Source organism: Rattus norvegicus, chromosome 13 (genome assembly GCF_021556685.1).
Source record: "Rattus norvegicus strain SHRSP/BbbUtx chromosome 13, alternate assembly SHRSP_T2T, whole genome shotgun sequence".
Taxonomy (NCBI): domain Eukaryota; kingdom Metazoa; phylum Chordata; class Mammalia; order Rodentia; family Muridae; genus Rattus; species Rattus norvegicus.
Window position 1 is genome coordinate 80311566 of NC_141546.1, and position 19253 is coordinate 80330818.

Genomic DNA, 19253 nt, shown 5'->3' on the forward strand with positions numbered 1-19253 from the left:
GTTTCTCAGTCCGAATGTGTGAACAGAGACGGGGGCAAGTTTGTTGACTATGAACATGTATGTTGAGACATCTATAATGACATATAGTAAACACAACGAAAAAACCTAGCATGAAGCCACGGATTAAAGGTGGTCTACTATTCATTAGGAAAAGCTTTTCTGTTAATAACACTTCAAAGAGAGAGGAAAGTGAGTTTCACAGAACTGTGGAAGACTTCTGGTTATAAGATGTAAAATATATAAGACAGAAGCCAGGAGTGGGGTGCTGCCTAAAGTCCTCACACTGGAGAAGCTGTGACAGTTAGGACATGGATTCAAGGACAGCTCAGCCTGCAGTGAGCTCCAGTGCAGCCTCACTAGACAGCAAGTCCTTGTTTCAAAAGGAATATTCTCTCTCTCTCTTTCTCTCTCTCTCTCTCTCTCTCTCTCTCTCTCTCTCTGTCTCTGTCTCTGTCTCTGTCTCTCTCTCTCCCCAACCCCCACCCCCGACCCCCAACATACACACAGTCTAATTTTTAAAATTGTTTTGTGTTTTTGAGACAAGGTTTAAAAAATGTTTTAAAGAAGTAGACCAGTGAGCTCCGACGACACAAATGAAGCAGTTGATGAGGCAGGGAAAACAAGAGCACAGTGTTAGCGGAAAGCATTTCAATGGTGAGGAGAAAGTCTAACAGCAGCTGAATTTCTAAGAAGCAAGCATGGACTCTAGAGATATGAGAGTCATGAAAACCCTCATACAAGCATCTTCAATAGAGTGAACTAAATGGAAGCCTTATGAGAAAGTGCACGTGGTCTTCAGACACCACAAAACCAACCTTGCACACTTTTCTAAATTAAAATATATGCTGGGGCAAAGGGGTGTGTGTGTGTGTGTGTGTGTGTGTGTGTGTGTGTGTGTGTGTGTGTGTGTATCTGTCTCAGGTTGGCCTTGAACCCACTACATAGCTGAGGATGACCTTAAATTCCTGACCCTCTGGTCTTTTTCTCCCATGTATTGGGATTATGAACACACACCCAGCACACTTTAATGCTTTAATTCATATGCTTCACTACCACCACCCACCGACTCCTATGTTTCTTTTCTTAATCTTTCTTTCTTTTCCTAGTCTGTCTGTCTGTCTGTCTGTTTTTCTTTCTCTTTCTTTCTTTTTTTCTTTCTTAGGGCAGTAGGAAGGTGGCGGGGGTGGGGGTGAGGGTCCTCACTGTATAGCCCTGGCTGGTCTAGAACTCACTATGTGAGCCAGGCTGACCTTAAAATCAAGAACCTTGGCTTCCCAGGAACTAGTATTAAAACTGTGTTATCATACCTTACCTATTTTTTCCCATTCTTAATAGTCAGCTTAATCCATTCTAGGGAGATTAGAACATTTCACCAGAAATTTATTACAGACATTATTAAAGTCATTTATAGTTAAGAGTTAGCCATTACTTACACAGCCATCATGCACATTTAAAGTTGCTTCAAGTTTTAATCTTTGGATAAATTCTCTTCTTCCTGTTTAAAAAGAAAGAATTCAATAAATCATCCAATCTTCACTGAAATTAAGAGCCTATGACCTGACACAATATGATTCAACCTGTAATTTCAGCTCTACCATTTATAAAGTGAATATTATACAAATTAACCTTCTAAAGTCGACTTCCTTATTAACATAGCTTACAAAAGACATCTGAGGCTGGGGATTTAGCTCAGTGGTAGAGCGCTTACCTAGGAAGCGCAAGGCCCTGGGTTCGGTCCCCAGCTCCGGAAAAAAAAAAAAAAAAGAACCAAAAAAAGACATCTGAGCCCCGGGAAATTCTTGTTTCTCCATCTATTCACTTTACAAATAGTGTTCCAGATAATGTTCTAGAAGCTAGGAATCATAGTGTTCCCTTGGGCAATAAAGAAGACAATAAAAGGTGTATCTGTTATGAAGACATTTAGTAGGAAAATAAAAAATAAAGGGGATGAAAGAGCGGGCTGGTGGCTGTCATGTAAAGTTCTCTATTTTAAACAGGGTAGAAAACAGTAATAATAAGATGCACCAATTTTAAAAAAGGATTCATTCATTTTTATTTATGTGCATAAGTGTTTTATCTGCAAGTATCTACAAACACTGTACAAACTCAGGTCCTTTGCAAGAACAAGAGCTCTAACTGCTAGGATATCTCTTCAGCCATCAACATTTTTAACAAATATATAGTAGAAAATATATAAGAAAACCAGCCTGAATGTCCAGTAAGAGCAAAATAGTTTAAATGATACAAAACCAAGTTTAAGTTCCTTTTTTTAAAAACGAGAAATGTCTTCCTCTAAGAAATGAATCATCTTACCAAAGATAGACCAGAAAGCATGCTTACTCAGCAGCCGCCATCAAAGGTGGATTTATAACAAAGAGCCACAATTGACAGAATAATCGGGCTGATGAGTTACCAAAATTATACTGAATTCTATATTCTGTCATGAAGGACGCGAGCTTCTGTGCCACACCTTCTTGCCATTCAAAGGAAAGATCGTCAAGTTAATTTGTTTGACTTCTTCATTTTAAGTTTCTTTTTTGGTTGGTTGGTTGTTTTGTTTTTAGATAGGGTTTTTCTGTGTGACCCTGGCTGTCCTGGAAGTCACTCTGTAGACCAGGCTATCCTCAAACTCAGAAATCCACCTGTTCCTCTGCCTCTGCCTCTCTGCCTCTCTGCCTGTGTGCCTCTCTGCCTCTCTGCCCCTCTGCCCCTGCCTCTGTGCCTCTCTGCCCCTCTGCCTCTCTCTGCCTCTGTGCCTCTGTGCCTCTCTGTCCCTCTGCCCCTCTGCCTCTGCCCCTCTGCCCCTCTGCCCCTCTGCCTCTTGAGAGCTGGGATTAAAGGTGTGTGCCACCACCATCCCTTCCTTCATATTATGATGGCTAGGAATAGGATGAACATTTTTAAAATTAATTATAGGTGTTACCTAGGTGGGATTTGTTCTGTGATTCCTAAATTCATTTGAAACAAACTACAGAAATCCAGTAGTTTAATAAATTCCATCAACTCATTGTTCGTTAACACCCCTTCTCTGTCCTGCCAAGGTACTAAGGATTGAACCCAGGGCCTCATGCATGCTAGGCAAGATTATCTCCCAGTGAGCTATATTCCCAGTGGGTTATATTCCCAGCCTATAATTAGGTCGAACTGCAGAGTCCTTGTGCAATGTCACTGGTCACATTTCATGCCATAAAAAATGTTTATAAACATAAAATTATAAATATTAATGTATTCTGCATTAACATTCAGTAATTTTTAAGCTTATAAACATTAAATATTTTATGATCCTGAGGATATGCATGTTTGTATGCATATATATATACGTATATATATATATATATATATATATATATATATGTATATATACTTAGAATGGGGGAAGGGGTTGACTACAGAATTCCATGTATTTTAAAAATTATAATAGGTCATGAAGCCAAAATTATTACCTTAAAATGTCTTTTTTTAGGAGAAGAATGTTTAAGTTAAAGGGTAAGTTACATAAAAAACCCTTGAACAAAAACAGTCTAAAAGTATTTGAGTAGAACCAGTAGCTTTTCCTTTTTTGCTTCACAGACAGACCAGATCCCTGAACTAGTGACAAAAAAGAAAGAAAGAAACTTCGCCTGTTTCATGCACGTTTTTTATTTCTGTAATGCTTTAGGTATTTATCTGTAGTGGTACTTTAAAATGTTGACTTCATTACCGTCCTTGTTTCTAAAAACGTCATCTTGCCAGGATACAACTTTTTTCTTTTAACAAAGGTAGCTTAGTTTACCAAAATATATCAATGGGATAGTTCTTACAGCAATCACAACAGACATTTGAAAATATATTTATCCCAGGTGGTGGTGACAGATGCCTTTAATCCCAGCAGGAAGGCAGAGGCAGGTGGCAGCGCTTGCGTTTGAGGCCAGTCTGGTCTAAGAAGCAAGTCCCAGGACAGTAAGGGCTACACAGAGAAACCCTGTCTGAGAAAAGAAATGGGTGGGAAGAGGGAACAAACTTATAAAGCTTTCTAAAAACAAATTGGGATGTAGGTTTTCTTTAAAAACATTTTTTTCATAGTTACAGATGTATATTTAAAAGTATAAATGGATCTCGAATTAGCAAATTTAAAGTGTAGCAGCCATTTAAAAACTGGTTTCTTAATGTTTTTCTAAATATTAAAGTATTTGATGTAACCATTTCTACGAACTATACATTGGTAAACAGGACATCCAGGTATTTAATCTGAAAGCCTATTACTATAAAAAATTAACTATTTTTATATAAGATTTTTATCTTTTAAAACTTTGTGAAGCAAATGCCAGAGACTGTGCAACAGTGTATGTCATGAACAGTGCAGAGAACGCCTCTGTTTTCTTCCTTGTGTTTGCTATGTCCTGTATATTATATTAAGTGACTCTATAAATGTAATTGTTTTATTAAAATATTATAACAGTGTCATGCTATTATAATTGATTTTAAAGATAAAAACTAAGAAATTCAATATCTTAATAAACCACACTGCTCTGCTGTTTTTTTTTAACTCCCTGTCCCACCCCACCCATCCATGCTAAGCAAGAGATTATCTACCACCGAGCTATAGCCTATAATTAGCTTTCAAATCTTAGTTTCAGTTTTTTAAAAAATAAAAATGTAGGAGACAGAAAACAATTATTTTTAAAGTATTTCCTTTTGGCCAAAGGTAGGTTTGGTAATCTTTTCAAATTAAAGTAACAAGGTGCTCAAATTAGTAATGTCATAAAAATGACAAGTAGTAAATGCTAAAATGTTATAAATGACTTTCTAAAAATGTAAAGTCTGAATTTAAATGTCTAGCTATAACCATTTTGACCTAGACAAAAAGGGAAAATGAGTTGTTCTGCAGAGCCCTCTCAGAGGAAATAAGTACCCAAAGGTGGGAAGCAGGGCATGACACTTGTAAATAGCTCCTGAGAGACACTTTTTCGTGAGTCTGAACACAAGCTCATGGTGTTGTCTAGAGATCCCACAAATGTGCCTTCAGAAGCCAAGCCCAACCAAAAAGTAAGCTTCGAGTTTAAAAACCTGAGTTATTTTATATTAAGTTAAACTCTTTTAAACAGTATTAAAAATTGCACATACTTCTTAAATAATACGTTTCTCCTCCTTTCCACTCCTCTTTGCCGTCTCTCAAGAGTCAGTGGTCAAGTCCATGACCTCGCACATGCTAGGCAACCACTGAACCACTTTCCCAGCCGCGCCATTTCTTCCAAAGTCAGAGGGAAGGGATTATGCCACACATAACTCAGTATGAGCGTCAAATCCATGTTGGTCCCCTTGCTCCCAAACCCACTACCATCTCAGAGAAGTCTGAGTGGATGCTGTGCGTTCAATAAATGGGTTTAGATTACAACTGAAGAACTGAGCTGATGTCTTCTGGAAGAGCAAATGCTCTTAACCACTAAGCCATCTCTCTAGCCCTGGAAGATGGACTCTTAATTTGAGTGGCACCATTCTGTGGGCTTTGGCCTTAGACTTCATGAAAAGAAAGCTGGCTGAACACTCATCTCTCCCTGCTTTGTGATAGTAGATACAGCATACCCAGCAGTCTCAAGCCCCAGACACCAGAAGCCTCCTTCCTTGCTATGATGAACTATTAACTGCACCAAAAGCAATCCCTTCTCCCTTAAGCTGCTTTCATCAGAGTATTTTATCACAGAAGACAGAGAATAACTAATATACCTAGAAAACTGCCTTGTACAAAGGTTCATTTACAACCTTATTTTAGGTAAAGGCAAAGTATCAGTGGAAGAGGGCATAAATCATCATCTTTAATGGGTGGGGAAAGGCACCTTTCCAGCTCTACAACAAAATTTCCATTCAACAGGCAAAAGGAAATATATGGTTACTGTGAGCTATTTTATCTCAGTTAATCTATACCATGTTTTCCAGAATTCATTCTGGGAATGAATCCTATCATTAAACAGGATAGACAGCCATATTTATATAAAATTTGGGAAGATGAGAGTAAAACACCACAAATACTGGTATTCAATGTTCAAGCTTGGCATTACTTCCTTCCACTTGACACTACCTTCCCTTTCCAACTGTGTTGGAGGATGGCTTTGTGCACTGTGTATTCAATGCTGATTTCTATATCCAGACATCTGGTTGCAGTCCAGATGATGGCATGGTCAAGCATCTCCAGTCTCAATGTTATGTAAAAATTGTTTCCATCACTTCTGGTTGGTTAATAAAGTGCTGATCAGTCAACAGCTGTGCAGGAGGATAGGACAGGACCACCATCTGATCTGGTCAGGGGCTCCCAAAGAGACCAGAGAGCAGTGAGAAAGAAGGTGTGGAAAAACCACATGGAGAGACCAGGAGGATGTGCCTTGAGATCTTGACGAGAAAGCAGTCATGAGGCCTCACATGGACCAGAGCAAACTAGGGGCAAGACCAGAGAGCAAATAACAGGACATTTGGCTAGGTAGTAGCACCTAGTTGGGTTAGATCAGAATCTGCCCAGCTTAGTGCGTGCAGCTTGTTGATTAAAATACCAGGTCTCAGTGTCTTTATTTGGGAGCTAAAACAGGCTAGAGCTGGCACAGAAAGCCCTACAGTTATTCAGGTACAAGGAGAACAGAGAAAATCCCCTAAGAAATACCGTTACACAACTGCCTACCCTATAAATGTCAAGTCAGATACAAAGAGTTCCCACCAGATAAGGGCCAGACTCATCTCTATGTGTAGTTTGTAGCAGTTGTGCTGGTTAGTTTTTGTCAACAACACAATTCTTAGAGTTGCCTAGAAAGAAACCTCAATTGAGGAACTGCCTCATTCAGATTGGCTGTGTAAGAAAACCACTCTGAGAGCAAGCTAAGGCCTTTGCACTGTCTTTGCTTCTATTTATGACAGACTACACTACAACCTATAAGCCTGTCAGAACACAGTCCAGGAATAGTCACGTAAGAAGAATTATGAATGCTTATGGGAACACTCTGAGAAAACAAGAGGCTCAATTTCTTCAAAATATGGGATTGTTCTCGGAATGTGTTTTTGTCCTCCTCCCAGATGTAGAGATAGAACTGAGTTTACTTCAGATTACTCATTATTATTTGCTGTTGGTATTCAATTAAATGTTTAAACTATCCTTTACATGTCTCAATGGAAAAGCATGTTTTTGACACGTGTAGCTTGTCCTTATGGTTGTACACAGCTTGGCCTTGTGAGAACTTTACTCAGGTGACCTTTCTTAACTGTCAGAGGATAAACTGTCTGATGCTCTGAATAAAGTTTGCTGTTGCATGAGACTTAGTCTGCCTCATTTATCAACTCCATTCTCCTAGGTCCCACTGCCTCTACAGCAATGACATAAGCCAAGTAAATGCTTTCTTCTCCAATTTGATTAGTATGCTATCACAGAACATGTGGCTTTTTCTGTGATTTAACCCGTACACATTAAACACCTTCAGTAAGCTTTAAATGGAAGAAAATTTTCAACCTAGTAAAGAATATCTATTAAACAAACAAACAAACAAACAAACAAGAAAACTAAAACTACACTGTATGTAACAGTGAAGCACTTATTGCTTTGTACCTAAAGTCAGAAACAAGGCAAGAATGTTCACTTCCACTACAACTATTAAAGACAGTACTGCCTGTTTAGCCTATATAATAATGTAAAAAAATTAATTAATCTTTATATTTTAGGTTTTAGTTTATGTTTTTATGTGTATGGGTATTCTACCTACATATATGAACATCTGTACGGTGCCTGAGATGGTGTTGGATCCCATAGGACTGGAGTTACAGATGGTTGTGAGCTGCCCTGTGGATGTTAGGAATTGAACCCAAGCCCTCTGGAAGAGCAGCCTGTGATATTAACTGCTAAGCCAATGCAGATTGTGTAAGGGAAACACTTTCCTAAAGGAAAAGAATATCAGCCTACAAAATCTTGAGAAATTTTTAAAGCTCCTTGAACTACTAATCTGTGAGTTGAATACAGATCAACAGAAGCAGTTATTTTGCTGCTGTTTGCCTGGATAATGTTATTGTTGGCAGGGTTTCCCATAGGCCCGACTGGCCTTCAACTCTACAAAGCTAAGAATAATAGCCTTAAACTCCTTGTCTCTACCTCCCAAGCATGAGGATTATATACACCCGAGCCTCAACAGCTATGCAATCACACTTTTATTTACAAACAATGAACATGTAAAAACTGAATTTAAGCCTGACACTATTCACAACTGCACCACAGAAAACTAAACTTTTCATTTAAGCATAAACATTAAAAAACTCTCATGAGATCTATAACTTTATCAAAGTCCTAAATTAATGAGTAACACATCATATTCATAGAGTATAAGACTCAGAATAATAAAGCTATCAGTTTCCCTAAATTCATCTTTAAGTCTATCAACAACTGTCAAAATTCCAGCAATGAACTTGGACATATGGATAAGCTTATAACAAATGATTTTGAGGAGGAGAAATTCCTCTATCCTGATGGTAAAGCACACTGTGTAACTATAGAAACAAGACAGTACTATATTCTCAGAGAGACACAGAACAAAGCAGCAAATTCAGAATCAAATACTTTTTGTGAAGGAAAAACAGCCCTTTTAATAAACTGAGTAAGTAGATACTCATAGTACAAAAATTAATTTTGAACTGAACTGTAGACCTACAAAAATTAACTCATGACGAAACCAAGACTGAAGTTCAAAACTATAAAATTTTAAGAAAAACTCATAGTAAAAAAAATATTCAGGATCACTCATAGTGATGAGTTCTTTGTAGCATGAATCCATGAGGGAAAAAAAAAAAACAGTGATAAACTGGCAATCAGTCATTGTTATGAACATTTGCAAGCAAAGGAGTGTGGACAAAAGATTATACCATGGGACATGCTGTGACACACTACAGCTTCCACAAGGAGAATTTTTTTCCTCTGTTGGCAGGGATAAGAGGAGTGCAGAACTAGGCTGCATGATGTGAAATTCACAAAGAACTAATAAAAAGTTTTTAAGAACAAACAACAAAAAAGCCCCTTTAACAGAATAAAAGAAGTGTTACTAAAAAGAAAAGGGAAAAAGAAAGAAAAGAAAGGTGTGTGTAACCAAGAACCAATATCTAAAATACATAAAGAACTTTAAAAACTCAATAACCTCAAAGCTGCTGCTGCTGCTGTTCTTGAACACTGTACAAATCTGGCTCTCACTACACAAGACCGCAGGTAAATAATAAGAAGGTTTATACTATGACTTTGCACAAAGCTGACTGCCTACAAATCTACCAGAGGGCCAGCACACAGGGAACAACTGCTGTCCACCACAGAAGTAAGCAAGTGTCATCATTTCAGGCCTGGAACAGCATTCTGTAAGACTGGATGCCATCAGAAGTGCCCAAGTCCACTGAACTTCCAGCTCTGGAATAAAAAACCACCCAGGACTTCAAAACACATCTGCACTTCCAGCACACAACCACTAGTGCTTTACAGAAAGCAAATGAGGCCTATCTGGTTGGTCTTTTTAATGTTACCAACTTGTCATGCTATTCAAGCCAAGTAAGACTAAAGATATCATCGAACACATTGCACATACTGACAATGTGCTTGAGACTCTACTGTGGGGCTAGGAAATGGCCTACCTGGTAAAGACACTAGGTGCCAAGATTGACAGCCGAAGTTTAATCCCTGAAAACCAACAGATGAAAGGCAAGAACTGACTGCTGAAAAGTTGTCCTTTGATTTCTGTACACATGCTACTGCACATGTACACATGACACACTTTTTTTTCAAGACAGGGTCTCACTGTGCATCTCTGACTATCCTGAAACCCACTATGGGGACCACGCTGGCCTCAAACTGGACAGATGCTCCTGCCCCTGCCTCCCAAGTGCTGGGATTAAAGGTGTGCACCCAAATAGCTTTTTTCTTAACCCCAAATTAGAAACAGCCCAACTATCTAAAAACAGATGAATAGAGAAACATTTATAATCAAAAATAAAAAGGAATAAATTATTGATGTATATAATTTAGATGTATTTCAAGATAATTATGCCAAGTAAAAATCTAATCTGAAATACTAAAGATCATTATTTATAAGGTTACACACATTATGTGTCTACATAATATTGTTCTTTTGAGATAGGTATATATTTGTCCAGGTTGGTCTCAAAACTTATGGACTTAAATAATCTAGCTGCTTATTCTCCTAGACAGTTTAGAATATAGTCATGTGCCACAGTAACCAATATATGACTTCTTTGAAATGACAAATTTCTGTATTAAGAACAGAATTGTGGTTGTCAGGGTTATAGCAGTAAAGAAAGCATAGAAAAAGGGTGATATAAAGGATCCCCGTGGTGGAATTTTATGTTATAACCACATTAATTCATAATTAGTAAACTAAATGCACACATATAAATGAATTCATGTAATATTACAAAATCTGAATAAGGAATGTGAATCCTGTCAGTTTCTTGATTATTAAATTTCAAAAGAAATTAACACTGGGGTACTGGTTAAAGTGTATATGGCATATAGCTTTCTATTAACTTTTTAAAAAAAATTAACTTTACATGGCTTTGGCTTCATGTATTTCTGTGCATTACTTGTGTGTCTTGTGGCAGCAAAGGCCAGAAGAGAGCAACAGATCCCTCAAACTGTATAGAGATGGTTGGAAGTCATGATGTGGGTAGGAAGAATTGAACCTGGGTCTTCTGGAAAAGCAGCCATCATGCTCAACCACTGAGCCATCTCTCCAGTCCCAAATGTTCTATTATTTCGTATAACTGCATAAGTCAATTATTTTCTTAAAATATATCTTTTTTAACTTAAAGTACTTTCCACATAGAAAATGCCAAGCCCTGATGTTTTCAATGATTTAAGGAAAAAATACTTTAAACAAATTCAGAAAAAAAGACGATAGCCCACTCATGGAGCCAACAGCATTCTAGTATAAGAACTAAGTACTTTAAAACTATAAACTAACATCTATAAACAGCTTAAAACTCACTGAAATTTAAGTTAAAACGTAAAAAGGGTAATTTGCTATAATAATAAGAACCCGGAAATTGAATATTGGTTCAAATTAATCCAAAAGCCCAAATTTAAATCAGCGGAAAAATTCAAAAACTTCATTTTTAACTTCATTATTACTGTGTGTGTATGGTGGGGGGGCAGGTCTATGCTATGGTGTACATGTGGAGTTCAGATAACAACTTTATGAAGTTGTTTTCTCCTCCTACTTCTATGTGGGTTCTGAACTCAGATAATTGGGCAGCAAGACCTTTATCCACTGAGCCATCATGCCAGCCTCCCAATAATTTTTTAAATTGTTTGTATTTACTGGCTCTTCAATTTTGTCATATTTTCCCCATCCCAACTCCTCCTAGGTCTTCCCCATCCCCCTACATCCATCATTTTTCTCAAACATAAAATAAAATGACTAAAAATACCAAAGCAAACAAACACGATACACAAGTAACATGAATCTGGATTGTGTTGGCCAACTACTCCTAAGCATGGAGCCATCCCTGGAGTGTGGTTGATATACATACCCAGTGTCACTCCATTAGGGAAAAGTGATTTTCCCCTTCCCAGTAGGTATCAACTGTAAACAGCTTACTGATTAGGGATGGCACTTTGTCCACACAAAATTTTTCTGAAAAAAATAGAAAAGTCTGGCGAAAGTAAGTACCCAGTTGTAATCAATCCTAATCTGAGAAACAGAAACTACAAAAATCTATAGCCAACAACACCCTTAACAAAGACAATCTTTTACATTTATATTTATGTTGTATTTTGCCTTCATGCCTGTACATGTACCATGTGTGTGCAATGTCCATAGAGCTAGGAGAGCTGTGAGAACCCTTAGAACCAGAATTACAGACAGCTGTGATCTGACATGTAGGTACCAGGAAACAAGCCTGTGTGTGTCTTCTACAAGAGAAGTACTCTGAGACTTACTGTTCATCTCCTCACCCTTGCACCCTCTATGTGCTTTTTTTCTTTTTGCAGGAATCGGGCTTGAACCCAGGGCCTTGTACATGATGGTAAGTGCTTTCCCACAGCAATCTGACAATCTCTTCTAAAATCAGGAATGAGGGCTGGCGGGGTTGGGGATTTAGCTCAGTGGTAGAGCGCTTGCCTAGCAAGTGCAAGGCCCTGGGTTCGGTCCTCAGCTCCGGGGGAAAAAAAAAAAAGAAAGAAAGAAAAAGGAATGAGGGCTGGCTAAAGAAATGATTCAGTGGTTACAAGCACTTGTTGCTCTTGCAAAAGACCTGGCTTCAGTTCCTAGCACTCACATGGTAGCTCAGTGCCTCTGTAACTCTAGTTCCAGATTCAATCAGAAAATATGGACACCAGGTGTGCTGTGGTAACCATACACTCATAAAAAAAGAATACTCATACACACAGAGTAAATCTTTAAAAAGTTTATGAAAATAAGTAATTGTCTTAGTTAAGGTTTCTATTATTGTGAGAAAACACTGAGCAAAAGCTCCTTGAGGAAAGGGTTTACTGGGTTTACAATTCTTTAATATAGTCCACCACTGAGAAAAGTCAGGCAAGGAAAAGAAGCAGAAGCCATGAGGAATGCTGTTTATAGGCTTGCTCCTCGTTGCTCAGTTTTCTTTCTTATGCTCCCCAGTACCATAAGCCCAGGGACAGTAGCACCCAGAATGGACCAGACCCTTTCATATGAATCACTAATGAAGGAAATGTCCCACAGACTTGCCTACAAGCCAATCAGATGAAGGCATTTTCCCAAAAGAAGCTCCCTCCTCACAGATGGCCTGTCTTGTATCAAGCTAACAAAAACTAACCAGCACCACTGACACTGTGTCAAGCAACAATGTCCACCTTCATATCTACAGTCAACTTTCTGAGCCTTAGCCAGAGCAATTAAATAAAAGAAGAACTAAATGCAGGTACAAACGGATGAATCAAACTTAATATGCTGTGACATAATTATTCACATAAAATTTCAAAAAAAATCTGAAAGAAAAAATTGCACAAATAAATAGGTATGTTTTAATTGTGGTTCAAGATATACAATCAATTGTTTTTATTTTTCTAAGCCCATTCCAGGACTGGGGCTGTAGTTCAGTGAGAGCTTGCATAGCATGAAATGAAGCCCTGGGTCAAATCCCCAACACAGAAAAACCCAAAACTTCTGAATCAACGAATACCAAAATAAAGAGATAGAATTAAAGTTTGAAAGACTTAACACTATAAAGATGAAAGTTCTCCCATACATAATATAGATTGAACACTGTACTGGCTGGCTTTGTGTATCAACTTGACACAAGCTGGAGTTATCAGAGAGAAAAGAGCCTCTCTTGAAAAAATGCCTCCATGAGCTCTTCAGCTGTAAGGTATTTTCTCAACTAGTAATCAAGGGTGGGAGAGCCCAGCCGATTGTGGGTGGTACCATCCCTGGGCTGGTGGTCCTGGGTTCTATAAGAAAGCAAGCTGAATAAACCAGGGGAAGCAAGCCAGTAAGTAACATCTCTTCATGGCCTCTGCATCAGCTCCTGCATCCTGACTTGCTTGAGTTCCAGTCCTGACTTCCTTTGGTGATGAACAGCAATGTAGAAGTGTAAGCTGAATAAGTATGCCCTTTCCTCCCCAGCTTGCCTCTTGTCATGATGCTTGTTCAGGAATAGAAACCCTAACTAAAACACAAAACGGCAAGTCTTTTGCTGTTGTTATTGCTTTTGAGAAACTGACAGGCTGTGATTTTGTTGATGATGGTGGTGGTTTTGAGACAAGGCTTTGCTATGTAGCCCCAACTGACCTGGAATTTACTATGTACACCAGGCTGGTCTCAAACTTGCAGCAATCCTCCTGTCTCTGTCCCCTAAGAGCTGGGATTATTAATGTACATCACAAGCCACAACGGGGGGGGGGGGGGGTTGGGGATTTAGCTCAGGGGCTAGGCAAGCGCAAGGCCCTGGGTTTGGTCCTCAGCTCCAGAAAAAAAAAAAAATCAAAAAACAAACAAACAAAAAGACAAACAAGCCACAACAGACAAGCTGTTTTAAAATTGTACATGAAAATGGAAAGAGCTCAAACTAGCCTGGGCAATTTTGAAAAGAGACAAGGGCCAAGTGTCACATGACACTAGAGGATAGGGGATCCCTGTAGCAGGATTTTAGAGTTACAGATAATTTAAGAACATATTCATAGGAATTAAATGAAGCTGGAGGAGGGGAAGCCACACCTATGTATAAATGATTGATTCTACAAAGCTGATTGATTAGCATGTCCTGATTATGGAAGAGTTGGAATGCTGCAGATACTTAGTCTGGCTATCTTAGCCTACCTCTCATCCCTTATGAGGCACTCATTGTTCACCTCTGTGTCTGACCTACATTGTTACAGCCATCAGGCAAAACCTTAGGAATGTATAAACTTAAAAAGGCACTAGTTTCCAGCAATTCCAAAGCTAAAAATGTTATTGGATAACATTCATAACCTAAAGTAGAATTTCTCCCTTTGCTATAACCCACCCACCCACCTTTTGTTCTCACCAATGAATTTGGAAAATGCCCTGATGTCTGACTCCTTTTATTTGATAACCATACAAGTTCGCATAAGCTTCTACACTGGAGTATTTACATTGTAACATGTCATTCAGTGTTCCCAGAATGTAGTCATTTATATTTGTCCCAGAATAAACAATCTCTTATTACTTTGAGTTAGAGCTTTGTCTTGCACCGAGAGAAAATTGAAAGACAATTGTATTAGAGTTTGAGAAATAAAAATGGGGCAGGCAAACTGGAGATCGCCAACAGCTGCCAAAAGATGAAAGAGAAGAAAAAGGAAAATTGTACTTTCTGAATTAGATATCAAGAACGCAGACAGGCTCAGCTCTGGTAGTCTGTAGCAGTCCCATGGGGGAGGTAGAGAGTGTGTATAGATGGGAGATTTTCAAAGAATGAGAATACCCAAGTTAGCAGCAAGCAGGCAGGCTGAACATCATGGGTCTGTAAGCATCTTCACCCCAGACAGGGGTTACTGGAGAACAAGGACAATTGTCATTAAGGGGAAAGATGTTCCTCCCCATCTTATGTCTTTATATATCATTGTTTTCTGGGTTCAACCTGGGTTCAACCTGGCTTCAGGATGTCCTCTGAGGATGGTAAAATGATTAAAGGAGATTAAAGAGAGATTTTGGCATTGCTTGGTCAAAAGAAGCTTCTGGTATCCACACAGAAGAATAGTATCAACGCTAAACAAGCCATTGTAAATTTACAGATTATCAACCAGGCTAATGTGTCAGAGAGTATCACTTTGTTAATATTCATGTATCAAAGGGGTTTACAAACTTGGGACCACCTTTTGCATGAGAAAAGATCTTATGGACCGAAAAAACCATACTTTTACCAGAAGAACTTGACATAGTTATTATGCTAGTTTGAATGACCATGGCCTTCATAGACTAATCTATTTGAATGTTTAAGTCATCAAGGAGTGGAAGTATTTGGGAAGGATTAGGAGGTGTGGCCTTGTGAAGGAGGTGTGTGGATGAGCTTTGAGACTTTAAAAGCCCAAACCAGGCCCAGTTTCTTTGTTTCTTTCTGTGTCTCTGTCTCTGTTTCTCTCCCTCTCCACCTCTCTGCCTGGGGATTAGGATGCAAGCTCTCATTTACAGCTACAATGCCATGCCTGTCTACTCTCCTTTAAGATTATATACCAACCCTCAAAACTGTAAGTAAACCCCCAATTAAATGTTTCCTTTCACAAGACGTTCATTGGTCATAATATCTCCTCATAGCAATAAAATAGAAACTAAGACAGTTATGCATTATTTCCCAAAAGGTGCCAGGGAAGCAGTCAGCAGCTCCATTCTCTCCTACCTTCCTTTCATCTCCTATCACACACTAAGCCCATTTTAGACGTTTCCTATAAACAATAAAGTACTGGCACAAAGACAGAAACTTAAATCAATGAATGTGGTAAAGAAATTGACTTGAACATATATGGTTAATTGATTTTCAACAAAGGGGGAAAGTCTTTTCATAAACAGTGGTGGATCAATTTTACATTCATAAGTGAAGAAATAAAACTTGATTCACCTCATAGAACGTATCAAAAATGAACTCTAAATTGTTCTTACTGTTAAATATATGAAGATAAAATAGAAAACGCCCAAGGGGCAAGAAAACAAGCAAAATATTTTGTGACCTTGGATTATGCAAAGATTCCTAAACACAAAGTTTTGAAAATATTAAAATATAAATATTGTTAAGAACAATGTTCAGAAAACACTGTTAAAAGACATGTGTAATAATAGATCAAGGCCATCCTTGGGTTACATGAGACCTTGTTTCAAGAAAGAGGGGGATAAAAAGGGAGCAGTCCAGGGAACAGGAGGGGTGTGGGGAGTGAAATGACAAGGAAGGAGAGGTAGGAGAGAGTGAAAGAGGGAAGGAGAGAGAAGAGAAACAAGTAAGGAGTACAGGTACAGATTGAAGAGGTAAAAAGGGAGGGAGGACTTCAGAAAAAATAAGACAGCAGCAGGCCTGGTGGCAATACACCTATGATCTCAGCACTTGGAAAGTAGTTCCAGAGCAGCCAGCTGGTCTATGTAAGGGAGAGACCCTGTCTTAAAAGCCCAAAAGTAAAATTAAAAAATAAAGGGGAAAAAAGACAAGACAAACATGGGAGAATGTATGTTAAAACAAACAAACCTTTAATTTCAGCATTCAGGAGCAAAGAGGCAGGTGGAGCTCAGTAAATCTGAGGCCACCTTGAAACATACATACTGAGTCACAGGCCAGTCACAGCTACATAGTGAGCCTCTGTCTCAAAAATTAAATACAATAAATTTTCTAATCTTTTTTTTTTTTTTTTGGTTCTTTTTTTCGGAGCTGGGGACTGAACCCAGGGCCTTGCGCTTCCTAGGCAAGCGCTCTACCACTGAGCTAATTCCCCAACCCCTCTAATCTTTTTACTTTAGGACTTGTACGAAAACAGATATACACACATAGAGAGATAGATAGATGTATAAATATTTAAAAGGTAACCTTCATATTTAATCAATGTACATAGATCAAAACAAAAAGATATTTGATCATTAGCCATTAGAAAAATACATACTGAAGCAATATACTTATATCAACCTCTTACCAACAAAAGCTAAAATTAGAGCTGGAGAGACGGTTTGACAGTTAAAAGCCTATACTGCTTTTACAGAAGACTTGGTTTGGTTCCCAGCACCCACATGGGGATTTACAACTAGTCTTAACTCCAGTTCTAGGCACTCTCCTGACTTCCACAGGCACCAGACCTGAATGTCAAAGAACACACAGAGAGAGACAGAGACAGAGACAGACAGAGAGAACATTCATGGGCATAAATAAATCTTAAAAAGGAGGGAGCTAATATTAGGAAGAGTGAATAAGGCAAATATTGACAAGAGCTGGAGCCTATACACCAAGTGGGAATGTGGTACGGTGCAAATTATGTTGAACGAAGCTAAACACATACAACCCAGCAATCTTACTGTTTTACCCAAGAAGTGAAGACTTGTGTTTATAAACACTAATAAAATAAAATCTACCTCATTTTTTCCAAGGTCTAAGTGAAATTTCACTATCTATAGCTTCTTTGTAAACTCTCGCCAGTGTTTTAAAAAGAATTTTGGGTGAAATTTTGTGTTTTGGTTTTCCTTGTATTCCCTTCGTGTACTCCAAGCTGGCCTTACTACACACAGCTCCCATAAAACTGAGATTACAGGTAACCAGTTTAGAAAAGCATCTTTGAAATAAGCAAATATCACAAATGAAAACCACATGGGTCACATTACATGTGTATGGATCAGAGGACAAAATAGGGAGCCAGTTCTCTCCTACTGTATTGGTCCCAGGAATCTAACTCAGGCTGTCAAGTCTCAATATCAAGAGCCTTACTCAACATTTAACTGCCTCATTTTTGGTTTTGTGTTTTTTTTTTTTAGACTGGGTCTCATCTCCCTCTGAACTATATATGTCAGGCTTGAGTGGAACTTGCAGACAATCCTACCTCAGCCCCCTAAATGTTGGGATTATACATGTAAACTACCACACCTGGCTTGTATACATAATATACGCATGTTATGCCCACCTGTCAGTACGTGTGGGTGCACCAGCCTGTGCGTGAAGGCCAGAAGACATAAAGCGCTCCCCTCCCCCCTTGTTCCTTTGAGACAGGATCACTTGCTAAAGCTGAGCTCTCAGTTTATCTAGGCTGACATGACAGTCATCAAACCCAGTAATGTTCCTGTCTCTCTCCCCTACCCCAAGCTATTTACAAGGGTTCTGCAGACCCAGATTTGGTCCCTTGGCTTGTACAGTAAGAATACTTGCTCAACTAAACCGTTGTTTTTAAATAATGTGTTTCCTGTGCCAAGCCCAAGCTGGCCTAGCACTCCTTAGTCCTCCTGACTCCACCCCCACCTCACCCCCAGTGCTAGAGTATGAGCCACCACACCACATTGAATTCTTAAAATTGCCTTTGTTTTTTAACTTTCAGAAAGGGTCTTATGAATTCCATGCTGGCCTTGAACTTGTCCTGCCTCTACCTCCAGAGTGTTAGGATTACAAACTGACACCTCCACACCCAGTATTTGGTGCTAGGAATGGAACCCAGGGCTTCCTTCATGCTAGGCAAGCCCTCTATTAAATGAACTACGTCCTGGTACTCAATCTTCACATACTTAGGATCAGGCAGTGAAGATGGCAATCCTGTTTGTGTGTTGTAGGAAGTCAGTGAATACATTAGAGTCATTATCTGAAGTACTGGCAATTTTGCCAGAGTTTTCTCTCCCTGTTCAGTTCCTGAGGAAGTTCGTGGAACCTTTGTGTTTTGTTTCCTTAATAGCAAAATCTCCATAAAAGAGAACATTCCAGTTTGAATGTTACTTAGCAGTAATTCATTATTAGAAATACAAATAGAACCTATTAGGAGAAAATGCAAACTACAATACTCTGAACAATTGCTATGTTTAAATCTGCATATTTTAAAGAAATCAATTAACGTTCTAAGTTGCATTTGGAATTTAAAAGGCTTTTGAGACAATTTCACTAAGTATCCTTCAAACTCTCAGCAAGTTTCCTTCCTCATCAAAAAAAAAGCTTTAAGAGAAAGGTCTCACACACCTACATACCCACACTCACACACCCATACACACACACACAACTACACACACATATACCCCAAGCATTGGGTGACAGATATTAGACTGTAGTTTTTACTTCAAAGATGGCCTTAAACAGGTGATCCTCCCCACCACCCTTTT

The 19253-nt window shown here is 38.7% G+C and overlaps 1 protein-coding gene across 26 annotated transcripts in view; it reads right to left on the reverse strand.

Annotated features, from left to right (window-relative positions):
• Positions 1 to 19253, reverse strand: part of Dcaf6 (DDB1 and CUL4 associated factor 6) — a 101750-nt gene that overhangs the window by 79625 nt on the left and 2872 nt on the right. For all 26 annotated transcript variants that reach the window (XR_015635125.1, XR_015635124.1, XR_015635123.1 and 23 more), the window contains 1 exon segment: positions 1434 to 1495. Coding sequence is in view for 12 of the 26 variants with exons in the window: in NM_001305159.3 (NP_001292088.1) it covers positions 1434 to 1495 (62 nt within the window). In the remaining 14 variants the exon portion in view is untranslated.